At 46.3% G+C, this 18,264-nt stretch overlaps 1 protein-coding gene across 1 annotated transcript; it reads left to right on the top strand.

Annotated features, from left to right (window-relative positions):
* Positions 1-249: 249 nt before the first annotated feature.
* On the top strand, positions 250-10,704 carry KCNJ10 (potassium inwardly rectifying channel subfamily J member 10; the record flags this gene model as incomplete). Its single annotated transcript, XM_079728465.1, has 2 exons — positions 250-279; positions 9,565-10,704. The coding sequence occupies exon 2, from the start codon at positions 9,565-9,567 to the stop codon at positions 10,702-10,704; it is 1,140 nt and encodes a 379-aa protein (XP_079584591.1). The 5' UTR covers positions 250-279.
* Between the last annotated feature and the right edge of the window lie 7,560 nt (positions 10,705-18,264).

The following is an 18,264-nucleotide window of genomic DNA, read 5'->3' as shown; positions in this document are numbered from 1 at the left end:
ATATATCGTTTGTTTAATATTAAAATAAGATTTTCCCTCAAAACCTTTGAGTAAAATCGATAGCTCAGGAAAATACGTTAAATTTAATCCTGTGGTTCCGAGCACCTCCTGGCACACTAGTTTGAGAAGTGTGGAGCTAATCTAATGACCTTTTCCCACAATTAAAGATATAATGGCTGAAGAGGTTTAGACACTTACCCAAGGTCACTTTTAGTTAGAGGCAGAGTTGAAGCTGACACCTAAGTCTCTTGCTTCCCAGTCGAGCCCACTTTCCACCAGGTAATGCTGCCTTCTTAGTTCTATCTCCAGGATGCTAGGCTTGGACACGTACCTAGCTCAGCGGTCTAAGATGAGTGTGGGCTTAGAGGCCAGCCCAGCCTCAGGCCCGGAGGCCGATCGTGCTCACAACCCCTCTGTGCACAGGGCTCTATCAAAACGTAGCACTTGAGCATGATGGGCAGTTACTGGGACAGAGAATGAGCTGGTACTACCACTTTCTATTTCTATCTATACCCCGCAGTGACTGGTTCAGGTATTCCTGTACCTTCAAACCTAAAATAATTGGATTAGTTCATAGCTAGAGTGGGAACGCCTCCTGTCTTCCTAGAAACTGCCTCCCTTTCTAATCCTGTTTCCAAACCCCTAAATCAAGAAGCTCTTTTCTGGAGGGAAGAAGCAGGGAGAATAGAAGGTTGTAGGGCTTAGAATGCCTCTACTAATGTGGGCACCTAGGCTTCGGGTTATGGGTGGAGATACAGTGTGACGCAGAATTTGAAGGTCAGAGCTGTGATTTGATGGATAGCATAGTATTCTTCCGTATCACCGTCTTCCAAAATCAGATTTCTAGGAGGCTGAAGAAACTCTTAGGGGAAGAAGGGATGATCCAGACAGATGTGCAGGGAGTGAAAAGACAAAGAGGACAGTGAAAAGGAGGATAGAATCAGGGAGACACATTTTGGTAACAGCCAGCCTGAAATACGAGCAGGGCAGTGAAGATGATAGAAGAGATGAGAAGAGAGTTGGGAACAGAGCCCAAGAGAAGGAAATGGGGAGGATAAAGACCTGCCATGCAAACCTAGGAGAGGGGCACTGGGATGGAACAATCATAAAAAAAGAGTATCACCGCTAACCATCAGGTGCACCCTGAGTGTCATTCCTGGTGAATTCTTCACACCTGGCTGGTTCCTGCTAGACCCCTATCATGCGCTAGGTGTCCATCTTCTCTGCTTGTTGAGCGTGGAATTTGCTCATCAAAGGCAAATTCAGTATATAGTATTAACCTGAAGCTATAGTGGAAAGGACTTTGTAATGCAGCCAGAACTAGGTACTAATCTCAGCTCTGCTACTTATATGTTGCATTGCCTGGGCTCTCTGAACCCCAGTTTCATAAGTAACTGTGAAGATAAAAACTCTGTTCCCCAGAGTTGTTGCAAAGATGAAATGTGAAGTGCTGGTCTAAACTAGGCATTCAGTAAATGATAGTTGCTCTCCTTCTCTCTTCTTCCATATCCTTGAACCAAACATCAGGAAGAAGTACTCCATGGTCAAAAGAGAAAACTCACCCAGTGGCTCTGTGAAAGGGTATGCGTCTAGAGCACCATGAAGAGGAGGCCAAGTCCCTGCATCTGATCCCTGTGGGAGGCACGGGGCTCCACACCCATGCCGTGTGGCTCTCGCCCTTCATTCTAGTGGCCACAAGGCAGGAGGGTGTTGTGGGATCAGAGCCCATCATTGTTTTCCCAATTTGTCCTGTTAAGTCTTTCACGTACTCCCAACACTTCAACCAAAGTGATTGGCTCCTATCCCCTGCTGGCCCTGAATCCACTCAATGCTATACCTTTTGCTTGTACTGCTCCCTTCCCTGGAGGTGCCTTCTCTTTGACACCCCCAAACTCCAGTCTCCAAGGGTCCAAATCTTGCCTATCCTTCAGGCCCAGTCCCAATGCCACCTTCCTCTATAAAATCTCCCCTGAGTGAGACAGTCAGGTATGGAGGAAAAACTCAACTCCTGGTTGTTTCTTACTCATAACAACCTGGTAATAAATGGGGATAATAAATAGGGATAATAACATTCCTACAGGGTTGTTTGAGGAATTATATGAGCTAACATTAAAATATCCCCAGCAACTTAGCCCAGTGCCTAGCACCTAACAGGTTCTCAATCAGTACACGTTCGTTACCTTCTCAGCCCCACCCCCTTCAGCTAGGTGTCACCTTTCCCTTTGCAAAGTCCCTCAGCACTTCATGGATCCCTATTCCATGGCACTTATCACTTCTTGCCTGTTATGTGGTTGTCTCCCTTAATAGATTGTAAGGTCCTCAAGGCCAGAATCCACACCTAATTCACCTCCATAAGTCAAGTGTCTTGTTTAGAATCTGGCACCCTGTAAATGTTTATTGTATAAATGCTTGAAAACACAACTGAGACTGCATGGATCTTCCTGTGTGGTGGGTAGCATCATTACAGATGAGGACATTTGGTTTGTTTGCATATCTATTAGTGTCTATAATTAGTTATTGGGGTTTCCGTGGATATAAGGAAAAAGAGAAAACATCATAAGAAAAATCAAGAGAAGACACAAACAAGAAGGGGGAGTGAGAAGGCTCCAGAGGGAGAGAGGCCCTGGACCAGAGTGAAGTTCCATCTGTTGTACCCAGGCCAAGAGCTTCCACACATCCTTAGCCCTCCTGGAGGATGGAGTCCGTTCTCAGTGCTCTTAGATTGGCCCCTACACCTGGAGTGATTTGGGAGCCCCCTTCTGCTCATTTATTCACTCATAAACTACTTCTTGAGCACCTACTATGTGTCATACATTGTGTTAATCATATATCAGACTAATCAAAACATATTATGGCTGAATCCTTATTTTAGTAAGCTTCTCTGTAGTAGAAGACACATGCTATACCAAGTAGACGTGCCATAAGAGATATAGATGGAGATATATATATATAATACATATATTCAGAAAAGAGAGGCCTTACTTAAGGCTGTGGGGATCAGAGAAGGCTTCCTGGAAGAGGAGTCATTTGAACTGGGCTCTGAAAGATTTCATGGTTATGTAGAGACAAGGAGAAAGGGAGGTCAGGAAAAGAGACGAGCATGAACAATCACATGAAGGCAGGAAAGCATGGGTGTATACGACAGGAAGCAGGGGACAGTTGGTTTGTCTGAAGTTTGCCATAGGAGAGATGAGGCAGGAAATAAGACTGGAATGAGGTGTAGAAGCAGACCATGCAACTGTGCCAGACTGAGTTTGGCTTCTCTTTGATAGCTAGTGGACACATTATCTATCAAACCTAAACCCAAAGGTAGAAGGGATTGAGTTGGGAAGGATCTGAGATAGTTACAGTATAATGACAAGTGGAGTTCGGAGGCAGAGAGGTTTGGGAAGCCAAAGATCTCGATTTACCAAGTCACGTCGTCTCTCGGAGCTTCAGTTTCTTCATTCACAAAATAAGGATTGTAATCTTAATACCTTATAGGAATTCCATGAGAATAAAACGTGAAAGTGCTTTGTGAAGTGGTGGATACATGTGCACTGATTTGTGATCAGAGGTGTAACTGAGGAAGAGTGATCCAGTAGCAGTGTAGGAAGGGTTTGGGGAGAGAAAGAATAGAGACAGGAGATGTGTAGGAGGCTGATGATTCAGCAAAAAGGTGCGAAGGACCTAAAGTAAGACAATGAAATGAAGGGGAAGAGACACAAGTAACAAATCCACAGCTCATGGCATCCAATGAATATTGAGATGAGGAAGGAGGGGAGTTTGAGATAATCCCTAGATTTTCAAAGGATGATGGCACCGTTAACTATTTAGGAAACCAAAGAGTCAGAGGTAGAGAAGAGAGGATTCATTCACACGTGGAGGTGGAGGCATTTAGGATTCGTGCCCCAAAGCTTCTTCATTCAGGTTGCTCTTGCCACAGAGAGAACAGATAAAGCTCTTTGCTCAGGGCTGCTTCCCTGCCCACCACCCCTCCCTACCCCAGCCTCACAGGTTTCAGGAGAAGGTGCACAGCTCTAACCTGCCCCCTCCACCACTGCGCCGCGGAGGGGCTGAAGCAACCTTTCTGGTCACTCAATTTGACAGAGTCCGCCCCTATGCCCACAGCTATTCCCAAACAAGGCTTGTTTTCCTCCTTCATCTTCTAGCAAAGGGGACAGCGAACCCAGAGGGAGCTGCGACCAGTGCCTTGGGGCTTGCTCTCTCCCACCTTTAGAAAAAAGAATTTGCAAACATCTGCACATGAGCAGAGCCCATGAGGCAGACCAAGGCTGCAGCTCTGACTCAGGCCTCTGTCTCTCTAAATCAGGCTTCCACTCATCCCTTTACTCAGACTTTCTTGACAAACTGCATTTGGTACTGGGGAAACAGGTGACGTTCACAGTCTGTAGCCTTAAATTGAGAACTCACAGATGGCAAACAATGGTAAACAAACCATTGCAAAGCACGATGATGTTTGAAGATAGGAATGTGTACAAACCATGCTTAGTAAACCCATGCTGGGGGCGGGGAGTTAGAGAAGATGAGCTACTTCTTCGAGGGTCAGGGGGGCTTCCGAAGGGGCAACTAACACTTGAGTGAGTTTTGAAAGATAAGCTGGAGGTCATCTGGTGGGCACGGAGCGGGTCCAGTGCAAAAGCGGGTCCAAAGGTAGAAGGGATGAACAGCGAGGTGCTTTGTGGAGCTGGAGTCTACGATATGTGTGGAAGAGTGGCAAGGCCAAAGCCAAGAAGGAGGCAGAGACCAAATCATGAAGGGCCTTGAATGCCATGCTCCGAGCAGTGGGGAGCTGGGGATCAGTTTTACTCACAGGAGGAGTGTCTGTGCTGCAGAGCAGTCCTGTACACAAGAAAGGCTCTGATAAATCCATTCATTCTGGAGAACAAATGACTCAGGTAAAGAAAGAAAGCTCTAGGTCAATCTGCAGGCAGGAAGCAGAAGGAGGGAGAGGTATTTGCTGAGGGAACGTGCTCGACATCACTGTAGGTGTGGCTGGCCTTTGTTTTAGGGACTCATTAGTTTAATTTTTAGAGGAGAAAGAAGGTGATTGTGTCTGTTTCTGTCTCTTTTGACCACTCAGAAGCTGCTTTTATTTTCAGAATTCTTCAGCTACTGTCCCTGGTATCTGTCTGGGACTGTTTTGGGGGAAACAGCACCCTCTAGAGGAGAGAGTATGTGTGTTTCAGGTGGGGCAGCAACAAACCATTTCCAGAACTCTGGCCTGCTCCCTTCCCAGGGGCCCAGGGGGTGGAGTGTGGCTGATTGTTTTGTTTATGTGCTGCTGACTCTCACTACCGGGGAGAACAAAGCTGCCTGGCTCTGGGAGGTGGCACAGCAGCTGGGAGCAGCGGATAATAGCTGGAGGAGGCAGATACAAAGGCTGGCAACAGCAGGCACACAGCTGGAGGTGGCAATCACAACAAAGAGGTCTAGCCAGTAGCCAAAATCTCCAGTGCCCCAAATCTGTAGCCTTAACGCTGGGCTCTGGAAGCTCCGGGCTCTGTCTTCTCTGTCTCAGCTGTGATCCTCTATACAGGGGACCACAGAGGCACCTCCTGAAAACAAGAGACTGTGAGAATGAACCTGGGATACACAGAAGGAGTTGCTACAATTTAAAAGTTCTGGATCAGAAGCCAGAAGACTTGGGTTCTGGTTCCAAAACTACTTGGAGCAAATCTCTCTGAACCTTAGTTTCTAATGATGCCTTTCCTACTTACCTCATGGTGTGGGGGTCAAATTACATGTTTCATAAACTGTAAAATGATATATAATCATAGACTATTGTCTTGGGAATGATAAGCAAGACTTTCCTTGGGCCCCAAGGGCTTCCATTTCCCCAGATATACAGAGTCTCTCTTCGGCACAAACAAAGCTAGGGCTTTGATGTGGGATCTCTGGATGTCATGGTAGAAGGGGGGGCGGGTAGAGATGGGGAGGAGGCAGGCATCTTGATCCTCTATGAATGTAGTTGGAAACTTAAAAACAATCTTTAACCTTCCCACCCACAGCTTTAATCTCCTCTCTAGAATCTCTGCAAAGCGCTCGTCCAACCTGTCCTTGAACACCTCTGGGGGCAGGCTACTCCCTACCTTTTGAGATGCTCTTTCTACATTTGTTACAATGTTCTTCATATCAGTCTGGAATCTTTTTCTCGGTGGTTTGAACTCACTGGTCCTGGTTGTTCCCCTTAGAGCTCAAAGAACAAATCCAAACCTTTGTTCACATGGCAGCCCTTCAAACCAAATATTCTCACATAGCCTTCATATCCCTCAGATTGTCTCTCCTCCCAAGTAAACTTCCCCGTTTCCTTCAAACACGTCTCATATGATTTGGTTCTGAATCCTCTCATGTCCTGATTGCTCCTTGAGACTCAATACTGCAGATGTGGGATCAACAGAGCAGAATCAACTGAATCCTTATTTTATTCTAGATACTTTAATTCAACTAAAGCAGCTTAAGATTGCATTGCTTTTTTTGGCAACCAAAAATAACTCACACTGGATTACTTTCTGCTAAAATGCCTAATTTCATTTTCATGGTTCTGCTTACGAGATCACATCTTTCCAATGCAGAACTTGCTCAGGTAATTTTTGGACCCAAACGTAATCCAACATTTATCCTTTTTGCTCGATTTGGCCCACTCCTCTGGCTCCTTTTGGATCCTAATTCTGCCTCAGACCTTTCATTTGCAGTCCGTCCCAGCTCTGTGTCATCTGCATAACTGATGGCCATGTGCTCCATATTTTTGAATAAAATTAGTGTTAAGAATCGACTAGGGCAAGGCCAAAGATAATGCTCGGTGGTACATTGCTAGAAAACTGATTCCAGGCTATCATGATCCACTCACCAGTAACACTGATTTTTTATTTTTATTTATTTATTTTTTTTGCGGTCCGCGGGCCTCTCACTGTTGCGGCCTCTCCCATTGCGGAGCACAGGCTCTGGACACGCACGCAGGCTCAGCGGCCATGGCTCACGGGCCCAGCTGCTCCTCGGCATGCGGGATCCTCCTGGACCGGGGCACGAACTCGTGTCCCCTGCATCGGCAGGCGGACTCTCAACCACTGCGCCACCAGGGAAGCCCTGATTTTTTAAGTCACCTAATTAGAGAAGCATTCTGTTCATTTTTCTCTGTCGTATCCCCAAGGACCTAACTTGACATCTTGTCAAAATCTTGCTTAGATGCACTTTCTCTGTTGCATTTCTCTGATCTGCCAATTTAGTAACCTTGTCATAGAAGGAAATTAAGTTAGCGTGATGTGATGTTACTTGTTCTTAGTAACCCCATGCTGGGTCCTACTGATAACTACCTTTCCCCCACTCTGCCCAAGAATTCACTATCTTAATGTTCCATTCTAGAATCTTGCCTGTGGTTGATACCTTATCTGTTTGTCTGTAGTTTGTGAAATGTACTTTATTTTTCTTTTTGAAAATTAAAATTATGCTCACTTATCCACAACTTTCCAGCACTTCCTTTGTTCCCTAGAATCTGTTTTAGATTCCCCTGTTCCTCAAAATCTCCTGTAGAGGTTTCACATCTTTTCGCGAGTTTGAGGGCCAAATGAGAAGGCATGCTAACGTGTAAACTTTGAATGGTACATAGATGCAGGCTTTGTGGTGGTTGTTTCTTTTATTAATATTACTACTATTGAGTACTGAATGGGGCTTCGCTTGGGCTCTAAATAACAATTCTTCAAACTTCAGAATTACAAAGCCTCCCTCTTGCTCCAAAGTAGCCAAGGATATTGGGAAGTGGATGGCATCCAGTTCTGGGCAAGGAGTCTCATGTGTATGGAAGTTCCAAGTGGGTAGTGTAAAATGGGCTCCAGGTTGCCTCTGAATATACTGGGATTCTCATCTGTTGGTGATTTCCAATTTAGTGTCTGCTTGGGTGGATATATGAATGGATCCAAATAATTTAGAGTTTCCCAGGGGTAAGGCCATGGGAATATAGAATAAGGGGCAGTGTGAAGAAGAATGATAAAATGCAGTGGTATAGACTTCTCAGAATGGAGAACGTGATGAGCCACTCTGTGTTCTCCAAGAAGAACTAAATTCCCCAGAGGTCACCTGCTCCTTCCCAGAAGGTCTGGCCATCAGATCCAGAGTCCAAGGGCTCAAGTGATTGCAATTCTTTCTCTGATGGAAAAGTACAAGTTATTCCTCGGGCAGGGGTGCCAGGCACTTTGTATTAAGTGAGTTGTCTCCTATTTCAGAGCCTTGTCCCACTTTCTACTATCAGAGTAAATAGCAATCCTGAATTTGAACTTGTGCAGACATAGCCACAAACTAACATACACTCCTAACTCTTCTACTTCACTCAGTCAAGACAATTTTGCCACCTACAACCTGGCATTTCTCCCAGTCCTTGGGAAAATGTTCCTGTGCTGCCAGGAGGCTTCAGTTTGATGTTTTTCCTCCACCATCGCTTGCTTATTTATTTATTTAATAACTTTATTTATTTATTTATTTATTTATTTTTGGCTGTGTTGGATCTTCATTGCTGCGCACGGGCTTTCTCTAGTTGCGGTGAGCAGGGACTACTCTTCACTGTGGTGAGCGGGCTTCTCATTGCAGTGGCTTCTCTTGTTGCAGAGCACAGGATCTAGGCACGCAGGCTTCAGTAGTTGTGGCTCCCGGGCTCCAGAGCGCAGGCTCAGTAGTTGTGGCGCACAGGCTTAGCTGCTCCGCGGCATGTGGGATCTTCCCGGACCAGGGCTCGAACCCGTGTCCCCTGCATTGGCAGATTCTTAACCACTGTGCCACCAGGGAAGCCCCCACCTTCACTTGTTTATTTTTGCTCAGTTCTGTCTGTGCTCTTCCCACCCCAGACCCTAACCCGGACCTAATTTCCCCAGAAGACGCAAATAGATGATGACAATAATAATGATAATGACAATGATAATAATAATAGTGAAATGGGCTGGGTGCTTAGAGAACATCTTAAGGGGTAGAAGAATGGGTAGTTTCTGCTATCTTCTGAGCCAGGCAAATATCTTTGTATCACCAGTGGGTACTGATGTGGAGGTAGGGGAGAGAATGGAGAAATTAAGGGCATCTGTGTGTTAAGGGGGACTGGCTTGGAAGGAGTTCAACAGGATAGTCTTTCTTGCTGCTGCCATTCTTGAGGGTGGGGAGGGATCCTATTTCAGAATTAGAGATCTTCACAGAACTGGTTTTGTGGTGAATGGAGACCAGTAGAGCCCTCTTTAGTCTCACTCCCACCTTCAAGGAACTGTGAACTTATTACTCTTTCTTCTCTGCTTCTCCTAAGAATTACAAATGTCAGACTGTACTGCAATTGTTTGCTTATTGAACATGAATCTTTCTCACTATGCTGTGAGTTCTTGGCGAGCAAGGATGCTGTCAGATTCATCTTTGACCTTCCAGCATCTTGCACTACAGTGGCTAGCATATAGCAAGTGCTCAGTAAACATTTGCTAATAAGAGGACAAATCAGTGGCCCTAAAATGAATGTTTCTTCTTCCTTCCCATTGGGTGGTGGCTGGGAGTTGCTGGATTTTTGCAATACCGCTCATTATGCTGTCTTGCTCTCTGCAGATGACGTCCGTTGCCAAGGTGTATTACAGCCAAACCACTCAGACAGAAAGCCGGCCCCTAATGGGCCCAGGGATACGACGGAGGAGAGTCCTGACAAAAGATGGCCGCAGCAATGTGAGAATGGAGCACATTGCTGACAAGCGCTTCCTCTACCTCAAGGACCTGTGGACAACCTTCATTGACATGCAGTGGCGCTACAAGCTTCTGCTTTTCTCTGCAACCTTTGCAGGCACCTGGTTCCTCTTTGGTGTGGTGTGGTATCTGGTAGCTGTAGCCCATGGGGACCTGCTGGAGCTGGGACCCCCAGCCAACCATACCCCCTGTGTGGTACAGGTGCACACACTCACCGGGGCCTTCCTCTTCTCCCTTGAGTCCCAGACCACCATTGGCTATGGCTTCCGCTACATCAGTGAGGAGTGCCCACTGGCCATCGTGCTTCTTATTGCCCAGCTGGTGCTCACCACCATCCTGGAAATCTTCATCACGGGTACCTTCCTGGCAAAGATTGCCCGGCCCAAGAAGCGGGCGGAGACCATCCGTTTCAGCCAGCATGCGGTTGTAGCTGCACACAATGGAAAGCCCTGTCTTATGATCCGAGTCGCCAACATGCGTAAGAGCCTCCTCATTGGCTGCCAGGTGACAGGCAAACTGCTTCAGACCCACCAGACAAAGGAGGGTGAGAACATCCGGCTCAACCAGGTCAATGTGACTTTCCAAGTGGACACGGCTTCTGACAGCCCCTTCCTCATCCTACCCCTTACCTTCTACCATGTGGTGGATGAGACCAGTCCCTTGAAAGACCTCCCCCTCCGCAGTGGTGAGGGTGACTTCGAGCTGGTGCTGATCCTAAGTGGGACAGTGGAATCCACCAGCGCCACCTGCCAGGTGCGCACTTCCTACCTGCCGGAGGAGATCCTTTGGGGCTACGAGTTCACACCCGCCATCTCGCTGTCAGCCAGTGGCAAATACATAGCAGACTTTAGTCTTTTTGACCAAGTTGTGAAAGTAGCCTCTCCGAGTGGCCTCCGTGACACCACTGTACGCTACAGAGACCCTGAAAAGCTCAAGTTGGAGGAGTCATTAAGGGAGCAGGCTGAGAAGGAGGGCAGTGCCATTAGTGTACGCATCAGCAATGTCTGATGGCTTGGTTCCCCACCTCCCCATCCCTCTGGTCTCTTTTCCTCTTTTGGCACCCTGGGTGAGGGATATTACCCAGGCATACTGGAGAGCCCCAGAAACACCCTTTTCCATTCCCTCTTCTTTAACCCAGAGGCCTGTGGGTAGTCTAGGCCAACTGGACTTCCTCCCGTTGTTCCCTTCACCTCACCGCACTTCCACCCCAAGATGCACACGTCCCTTAAGCCAGGATGGGGGAAGGAGAGGGAAGATTAGGCTGAAGTGGCTTAGAAGGCCTCAGCCATGCCTGGAGACTGACATTAGGAGGACCATGCAGTTGGATGGATAGGCTCCCCCCACCCCGCCACCTCTCACTGCCACCAGCAGAAAGTTTGGTGCTTTGAGGCTGGAGCCCCCTCCCTATCTTTCCACTTAGCAAGTTCCCTAAGGCAAGACTCTCTCTCTGATGGTCCCTTTGGGGTTTGTGCCCTCAGAAATATAGGAGTCCAGAATCATTTTATTCTGAAGTCTCTACCAAAACCTGTTGAAAGAAGCCAGGGTTTTTCATGGTGTAGTTAATTTCTGTTGGCAACTCCTGACTATAACCTGGGAACTTGGTCCCCATTGTTCTCTTTCTAGTTTCTCAAGTGGACACTTTCTTAGGATACCCAGTTCTCACATAGATGCCTCTGCTCCCAGAGAACTGCAGTTGACCCGGGAGATATAAAGCATACAGGCACAGCCACCACACCTGTTCCTGACCTGAATACTGAACTCTTCATTGTGGGGTGACTAATGCAGAGCTATTGTCTAAAACCTTGAACCTGTCCTCCAGGCAGCCCTGAGGGGATCTGTTTCCCTGTGTCCCATGAAAGTAATGACCTTCCCCAATATGTTCCCCTGGAAAAAGTCCAACGCCCAGGCCCCATAGAAGGGTCTGGAAATGGTGTTCCAGATTACACTGTCCCTGGCTTCTCTGATTCTTTCCTGCCCAGCCCACTCTCACCTAAGCCCAACTTTGGAGGAAGGGGGAGAAAATGCAAGGGCCTTCCTCTCTTACCACTAAAACTAGACTCACAGGGCACAGAGTCCCCAGGAAAGTTAAACCAACTAAATGGGATGAGTACATTCTCCGATTTCCAGACTGCTGTATAGAGCTTCTGGGAATTGGCAATGCTTTGTTAAGGTCTGGGCAGAGGCAGGACTCTGTGGCTGGCAGATACTATTCACCCTGTTACCCCTCCCAGTGCCCTTCTGAAAAGTGCCAGCTATTTTGTTAGGCAGTGCTGGGAGGGAAGGAAATTATACCTCCTGATCAAATAACCATGGTCTCCCTCAGCCATTCCTGAGACAGTATAAAATGAATATCAGTCTCATCTCTCCTCTCCTCTGCTATGAAGCCAGTTTCAGGCAAGTTAAAAGGCATACTTTACGAGATCAGACTCAAGCCACTCCTTGTTCCCTGATGGGGACTGTGGTATGGGGTCAGGAAGGGTGTATGGGCACCAGAACTTTCTCTAAAGCTCCAAATCCCAAGAGTGCTTCCTGTTCTCATCCAGGTACCAAGGGACACTCTCCCCCACCCCAAATGGTTTGGCACAGAGTCCCTGTATGAATCAAGTGGCAGTTTATTTAAGGTGGACCAGCCAGTTGTTATAAGCTACACATTTATACAGAATGAGTACATGCATCTGTGTGCAGAGCCTCACAGAAAAACCCACAAAATTTGGAGGCTGGACCCATGGTCACCATTTACTATAACTGCACAAGATCCTCTTATATTGATCTCTCCTTGAACTCAACTAACTATATCTTGAAGATGAAGACCCTTCATTCTCTACTTACTGTAAACCCCACCATTACTCCCTAGCTCTCAAGAAAACAAGAACCGGAACAACTTGAAAATCTGAGACAGAGAACAGAAGGCAAAGAGCCAGCTTCTGGGCTCTCAACTTTATTCAAATGTTAGACTCACTTGATTTCTTTCAACGTGTGTGTGTGTGTGTGTGTGTGTGTGTGTGTGTGTGTGTGTGTGTATCTTCTTATCCATTAGCAAGGTATCCTCCATCAAGTTTCTTCTACACAGGGCTGCTTCCCTCCTGAGGGAAACACTCTCTTCCCATTCCCCTGCTGTCTATTCCAAGCCTCCAGAATCCTCAGATTCTTGGATAACAAAATGAGAAGAGAACGCTGTCTGACTTAACCTTTTTGGTTCTCCTGCACGATTCCACACTTTCCTTTAAACTGCACTTTAAATCATACTCTCCTCTTGATACAACCTGGCTTATTCTCCCGTAAGCCCCATCAGAGAGCAATGCCCCTCTCCCTCAACCCTAAGTGGTTCTTTAGACTACAGCCCCCCTCTCCTCTGAGCTGAAATTATCTCTCAGGCTATCAGGCAAGCTTTAGAAGCAGCCAGGTCTGATGAGAAATGGGATCCCTGACCACACCAACCATGGACTTGGAATGTCAGGAGAGCACTGGGCACAGATCTTAAGGGAGGAGATTTCAGAGGATGGGCAACACAACTGATGGGGGAGGATACTCAGGGTATGAAGATGAGGAAGGGTGGTGCTGCGGGATCTGGTGAAATCAATGAAACCCTTGAGTGTTACTTGGGCTAGCAGGTAAGAGGTAGGTGGAGGCTCAGGGAATTAAGCTATGATATATAAATGAAAGGTTTATCTAAGAAAGAGAAACAGATAATATATATATATATATGTAGACAGATGTATATAGATGTATATAGGACCAAATATACTGAATGTACAGAAAGAAAGTATTCAGAGAGCTTAGCATGGGGGCAGATATCTTGCTCTGGTTTGGGGGTAGGACTCCCCAGATTCCCAGACTTACAGCCAGTGATCCTGGTTTCAACATGGAAGTGAGATACCTGACTAAGGCTTTCAGGTTTGATGACGGGAAAGGGAGGGGTGGAAGCTGCTCTTCAGAAATAAAGAGGCGTCCAATGAGGTTTCTGACAAACCCTGTGCTGCTGACAGGACCAGGAAGAGGGGAGATAAGGGGAACATGAGGAGGGAGACACTCCATCTGTGGAAATCTAGGAGAATCTGCTACTTAGGCTGTGCGCTCCCATCCCCAGCAGTGTCCTGTGACTGTAGCACTTAAAAAAAAAAAATCCTGTTTCCCTCTCTTAAGGTACACTGTATTTCCCCTTCCTCCACAGGGGTGGGGCAACTGCAGCTCCAGCCCCGGGAGGTGATGGCTGTTCAACTAAGAAGCTGAACACTTCAGTGTGCGGGAGGCACTAAAGGGAAGCCTCAACTCTAGAATCTAAATGCCAGGACTAAAGAGCGGTTGGGCCCAAGATACTCCCAAGGCAGAGGACCAGATTTCTATACGGTTGCAAGCAGCCCAAAGAGAATGCCCTCTATGCTAGAAGAGTCCCAATCCTGGCATCTGAGCATGGGGGAGGGCGTGGTGCTTTAGCTTTGCACCTCTGTATGAAAATGAGGAGTGGGGGTACCAGCTGCCCTAGGGGATGGGGAGAGGCTTCTGAAATCCCTACTCTGTGCTTCACCTCATTACCTGCCCAACCTCCTACCCCAACCTGTCAGCTAATAAGACCATCCAGGGATTTCTCTCTGAGGCCTGAGAAGAGAAAGGAAGCCACTTATACTATTGCTACAAGCCAGGGACACTGCCCCCTCCCAAGGCTGCTACCCTGGTCCTTTACCCTTGCTAGTTAACCTGGCTTATTTGTAAAATAACACACTACCTTTGCTGTAAAGTTAGCCTGGGCTCCGGCTCAGTAATGGCCAACTCTACCGAAGCAGAAATATCTAGGGATGGTTTTTCCATTCATTGCATTAAAGACTAAACCAGGTCAAATGTACCTAGGAAAAAAGACATGTGAGTTTTTTTGGTTTATTTTATTCTTGTCTGTTCAGAACAAGTTACTAAATAAAATGGCTGAATCTCTGTTCTTCACTCTAGCTTCTTTTAGAAATTAAAACTAATCCTGGGGACTTCCCTGGTAGCGCAGTGGTTGAGAATCCGCCTGCGAACGCGGGGGACATGGGTTCGATCCCTGGTCTAGGAAGATCCCACATGCCAAGGAGCAGCTAAACCCGTGCACCACAACTACTGAGCCTGCTCTCTAGAGCCCGTGACCCACAACTACTGAGCCCGTGACCCACAACTACTGAGCCCGTGTGCCACAACTACTGAAGCCCACGCGCCTAGAGCCCATGCTCTGCAACGAGAAGCCACCGCAACGCACCGCTATGAAGAGTAGTCCCCGCTCGCCACAACTAGAGAAGGCCCTCGCGCAGCAACGTAGATCCAACACAGCCAAAGAAAAATAAATTAAAACAAAAACAAAAACAAAACAAAACTAATCCTGTTACTAAGGCCTGAACTCACTGACCTACCTTTGGGAAAGGAGGGTGGAATTGAGCTGTGCTGGAAGAGCTTCTGACCACACAGCCAGGCCTTTCCCCTTCGGTGCTATCATCCATTCCCCCACCTCCTTTCCCCCACCTCCCCTCATTAACTTCAGGGTCCTGTAGCAAATACCTTTTAAACTCAGTTTTTAAAGGATTACAAAAAAAGTTAAGACCTAGACATCTGAAAATTGGCTCAGGTTAATCCAGGAAAGTCAAGTTGCTTTGGAACCCAGGCACTGTCCCTTTCAGCCAGTGATCATGCACCCAACTTCCCTGCCACACTACAGTGCAGGTCGTTCCTTATATATCCTCAAGGCTCTATATGCCTATTCATTTAATCACTGGGCATTTCCTGGCCCAGTTCTCAAAGAAGTGGGTTTCTCTTCTATTCTTATCTATCAATCGCCTGAAAAAGGCCTGGCTATCAATATCCAGCCCTGAATTAAAGTAACAGACCCCTATGGTCACTGACTCTTGTTCCCCAGAAATGGAAGGACAGAGGGAGGAAACTGGGTCTCTTACTATCGTCAGTAAATACTTATCTACAACATTTGGGAAACACTGTTTTTTAGGGATGAGTCATAAGACATGAGAGATATATAAGATACGTGAAATATACAGTCCCATAACATATGAAGAAACTTGCCAACTTGTTAAGAAAATAAGATAAAGTAACAGGTAGCATACATTAGGGCCAGATATGCCATTAACAACATGTTCTAAACAGTGAGATCTCTGTGGAAAACATTCCCCAGGGATAGGCAGTAGGCAAGGGATGGCATCAATCTAAGACGTCTGGTTAGAACACATTTGACACAGGATTCAAGAAAAATCAACCGAGTTCCTATTACATGAAATGTACCATTCAAGTGACAAAGAAACAGAAGACATGATACATGCCAGCAAGGTACGTACAGTTTTTTTTGGCTTTATACCTGCTATTCCTTCTGCGGAACTCTCCGTACTGCTTGCCAACTCCCAAGTTAACTCTCAGTATGCCCATCTTAGACCAAACCTTGTTAAAAGCTGTGATTGCATCATGTACCCCTCTTTCATTACACTTGTCACAGATGCAGTTTTATATTACTTGTGAATTTATTTGACTAATGTCTGCCTCGCTCACTAGAGTTTAAGTGCCATGTAACTGTAACTGGGATTCCTGTCAGTGTTGGGTCACCAGTACAGCTGGGCACTTAGCACAGCACCTGCATGTATGATGCTCAATAAATGTAGAAGGAAGGAAGGGAAGAAAAGAGGGAGGGAAGGAATTTGGCTACAGTTCACACAGCTAGTATGCAGTGGAGGTGGTATATTGGTTAAATAACCGTAAAAGATTTAGATAACATATTTCATAAGGCATGACAAAATTAACTGTTTAAAAAAATAGAACAGACAATAAACACCAATGTTTTGGGGGAGAGATCATTTCCACTAGTTAAGATTTAAGAAGAGTCCAGAGAGTTCAGGTTTGAGCCTAGCATTGAGAGACAAATAGTATACAAATAAGTGATGAGAAATAGGATTCTTTGTAGGTGGGACAGCACAGGCCAAAGTACCACAGTAAGAAAGCAAAAGGCATATTTAAGAGACTAACCATCTAACCATTATATTAGAATATAATCAACAAGGACCTACTGTATAGCACAGGGAACTCTCTCAATATACTGTAATAACCTATATGGGACAAGAATCTGAAAAAGAATGGATCTATGTATATGTATAACTGAACTACTCTGCTGTACATCTGACACTAACACAACATTGTAAATCAACTATACCCCAATATAAAATAAAAATTAAATTGAAAAAACGTAGAACAGGGCTTCCCTGGTGGCGCAGTGGTTGAGAGTCGGCCTGCCGATGCAGGGGACGCGGGTTTGTGTCCTGGTCCGGGAGGATCCCACATGCCGCGGAGCGGCTGGGCCCGTGAGCCATGGCTGCTGGGCCTGCGCGTCCGGAGCCTGTGCTCCGCAACGGGAGAGACCACAGCAGTGAGAGGCCCGTGTACCGCAAACAAAACAAAACAAAACAAAACAAATCAAAACAAACCTAGAACAGAGGGCTTTCTTGGTGAACAGGTTGAAAAGGCAGGGTCATGGAGGGATTAAATGTCAATCTAAATTATTATTTTTTTCCACAGGCTTGGGAGCTATTGAAGATGTCTGAGAAAGAAAAGCATCTAATTATAGTACTGTTTATGAATAACAATCTGGCAGTAGAACTGAGAGACAGAAGACACTAAACCACTTAAGAGACTTGCAAAACCTTAGGGCAAAGGTAATTGCCACAGATCCTAGTTGAGTACAGGTGTCAATACTGTTATCAAATTGAGTTATTGAAGTCTGGACTAAGGTGCAGGATGCTGAGCACAAAAAGAATTAGGGATAGATTCAAAAGAAATTACAAAGCAGGAAATATAAGCAAGATCTAGAAAAAGAAAAAAGAAGGTGATTGAATTACAGTGCCAGCAGGAAGCAGATGGTACATTCAAAGGGCTAACTGGACAGGACTTAATGAAGGGAGTATTTACAAAGGTGTGGGCAGGGTCAATAAACCAACAAGGGCTTGTGAAGCACGCAGGGACTTGCAACAGTAGGAAGCCTTTACTGATATTAAAGCTGAAGGGACCATCATTGAAACCTGGTGAGAGTTTCTGAAGGGAGAGGGCTACAGCTTTAGCAGGAGCTTTGGCCTTAGGTAGAGGAACTCAGCCACTGCCAAAGATCTGCTAGTGCCTGCCACTGGCTTATTCTAATGAGAAGCCAGAGGGCAAGGGAGACTGCACGATGCTGCACAGAACAGGGCAGAAGAGATGGCGAATGGATCTAAAAAGGTAATGACAGCATATACGGCACAGTGACCAAGGCCAAGGTCCTGGCTAAGGATGCTAGGGATGAGGTATGCATGTGTGTGCCTTCCTTAGCCACTAGCTCTAAAAGAATGGAAACCTAGAGACAGACAGTGAAAGGGAGAATGAGGAAGGGCTGTAAGTAATAATTCAAGAGGTAATGAACAGTTGAGCATTTGAAAAAATGCAGTCCTTTCATGGAAAAGTGATAAAACAGAACCCCTACACCGAATGCAAAAAGCTCAATATGGGGTCCTTAGACCCTGTGATACTTCTGTCTAGCCTAGAAATAGTAATAATAGTTGGCACACCACGTCCAATTAATTT

This window comes from Hyperoodon ampullatus (assembly GCF_949752795.1).
Source record: "Hyperoodon ampullatus genome assembly, chromosome: 2".
NCBI lineage: Eukaryota > Metazoa > Chordata > Mammalia > Artiodactyla > Ziphiidae > Hyperoodon > Hyperoodon ampullatus.
This window is presented reverse-complemented; position numbering and strand designations above follow the sequence as displayed.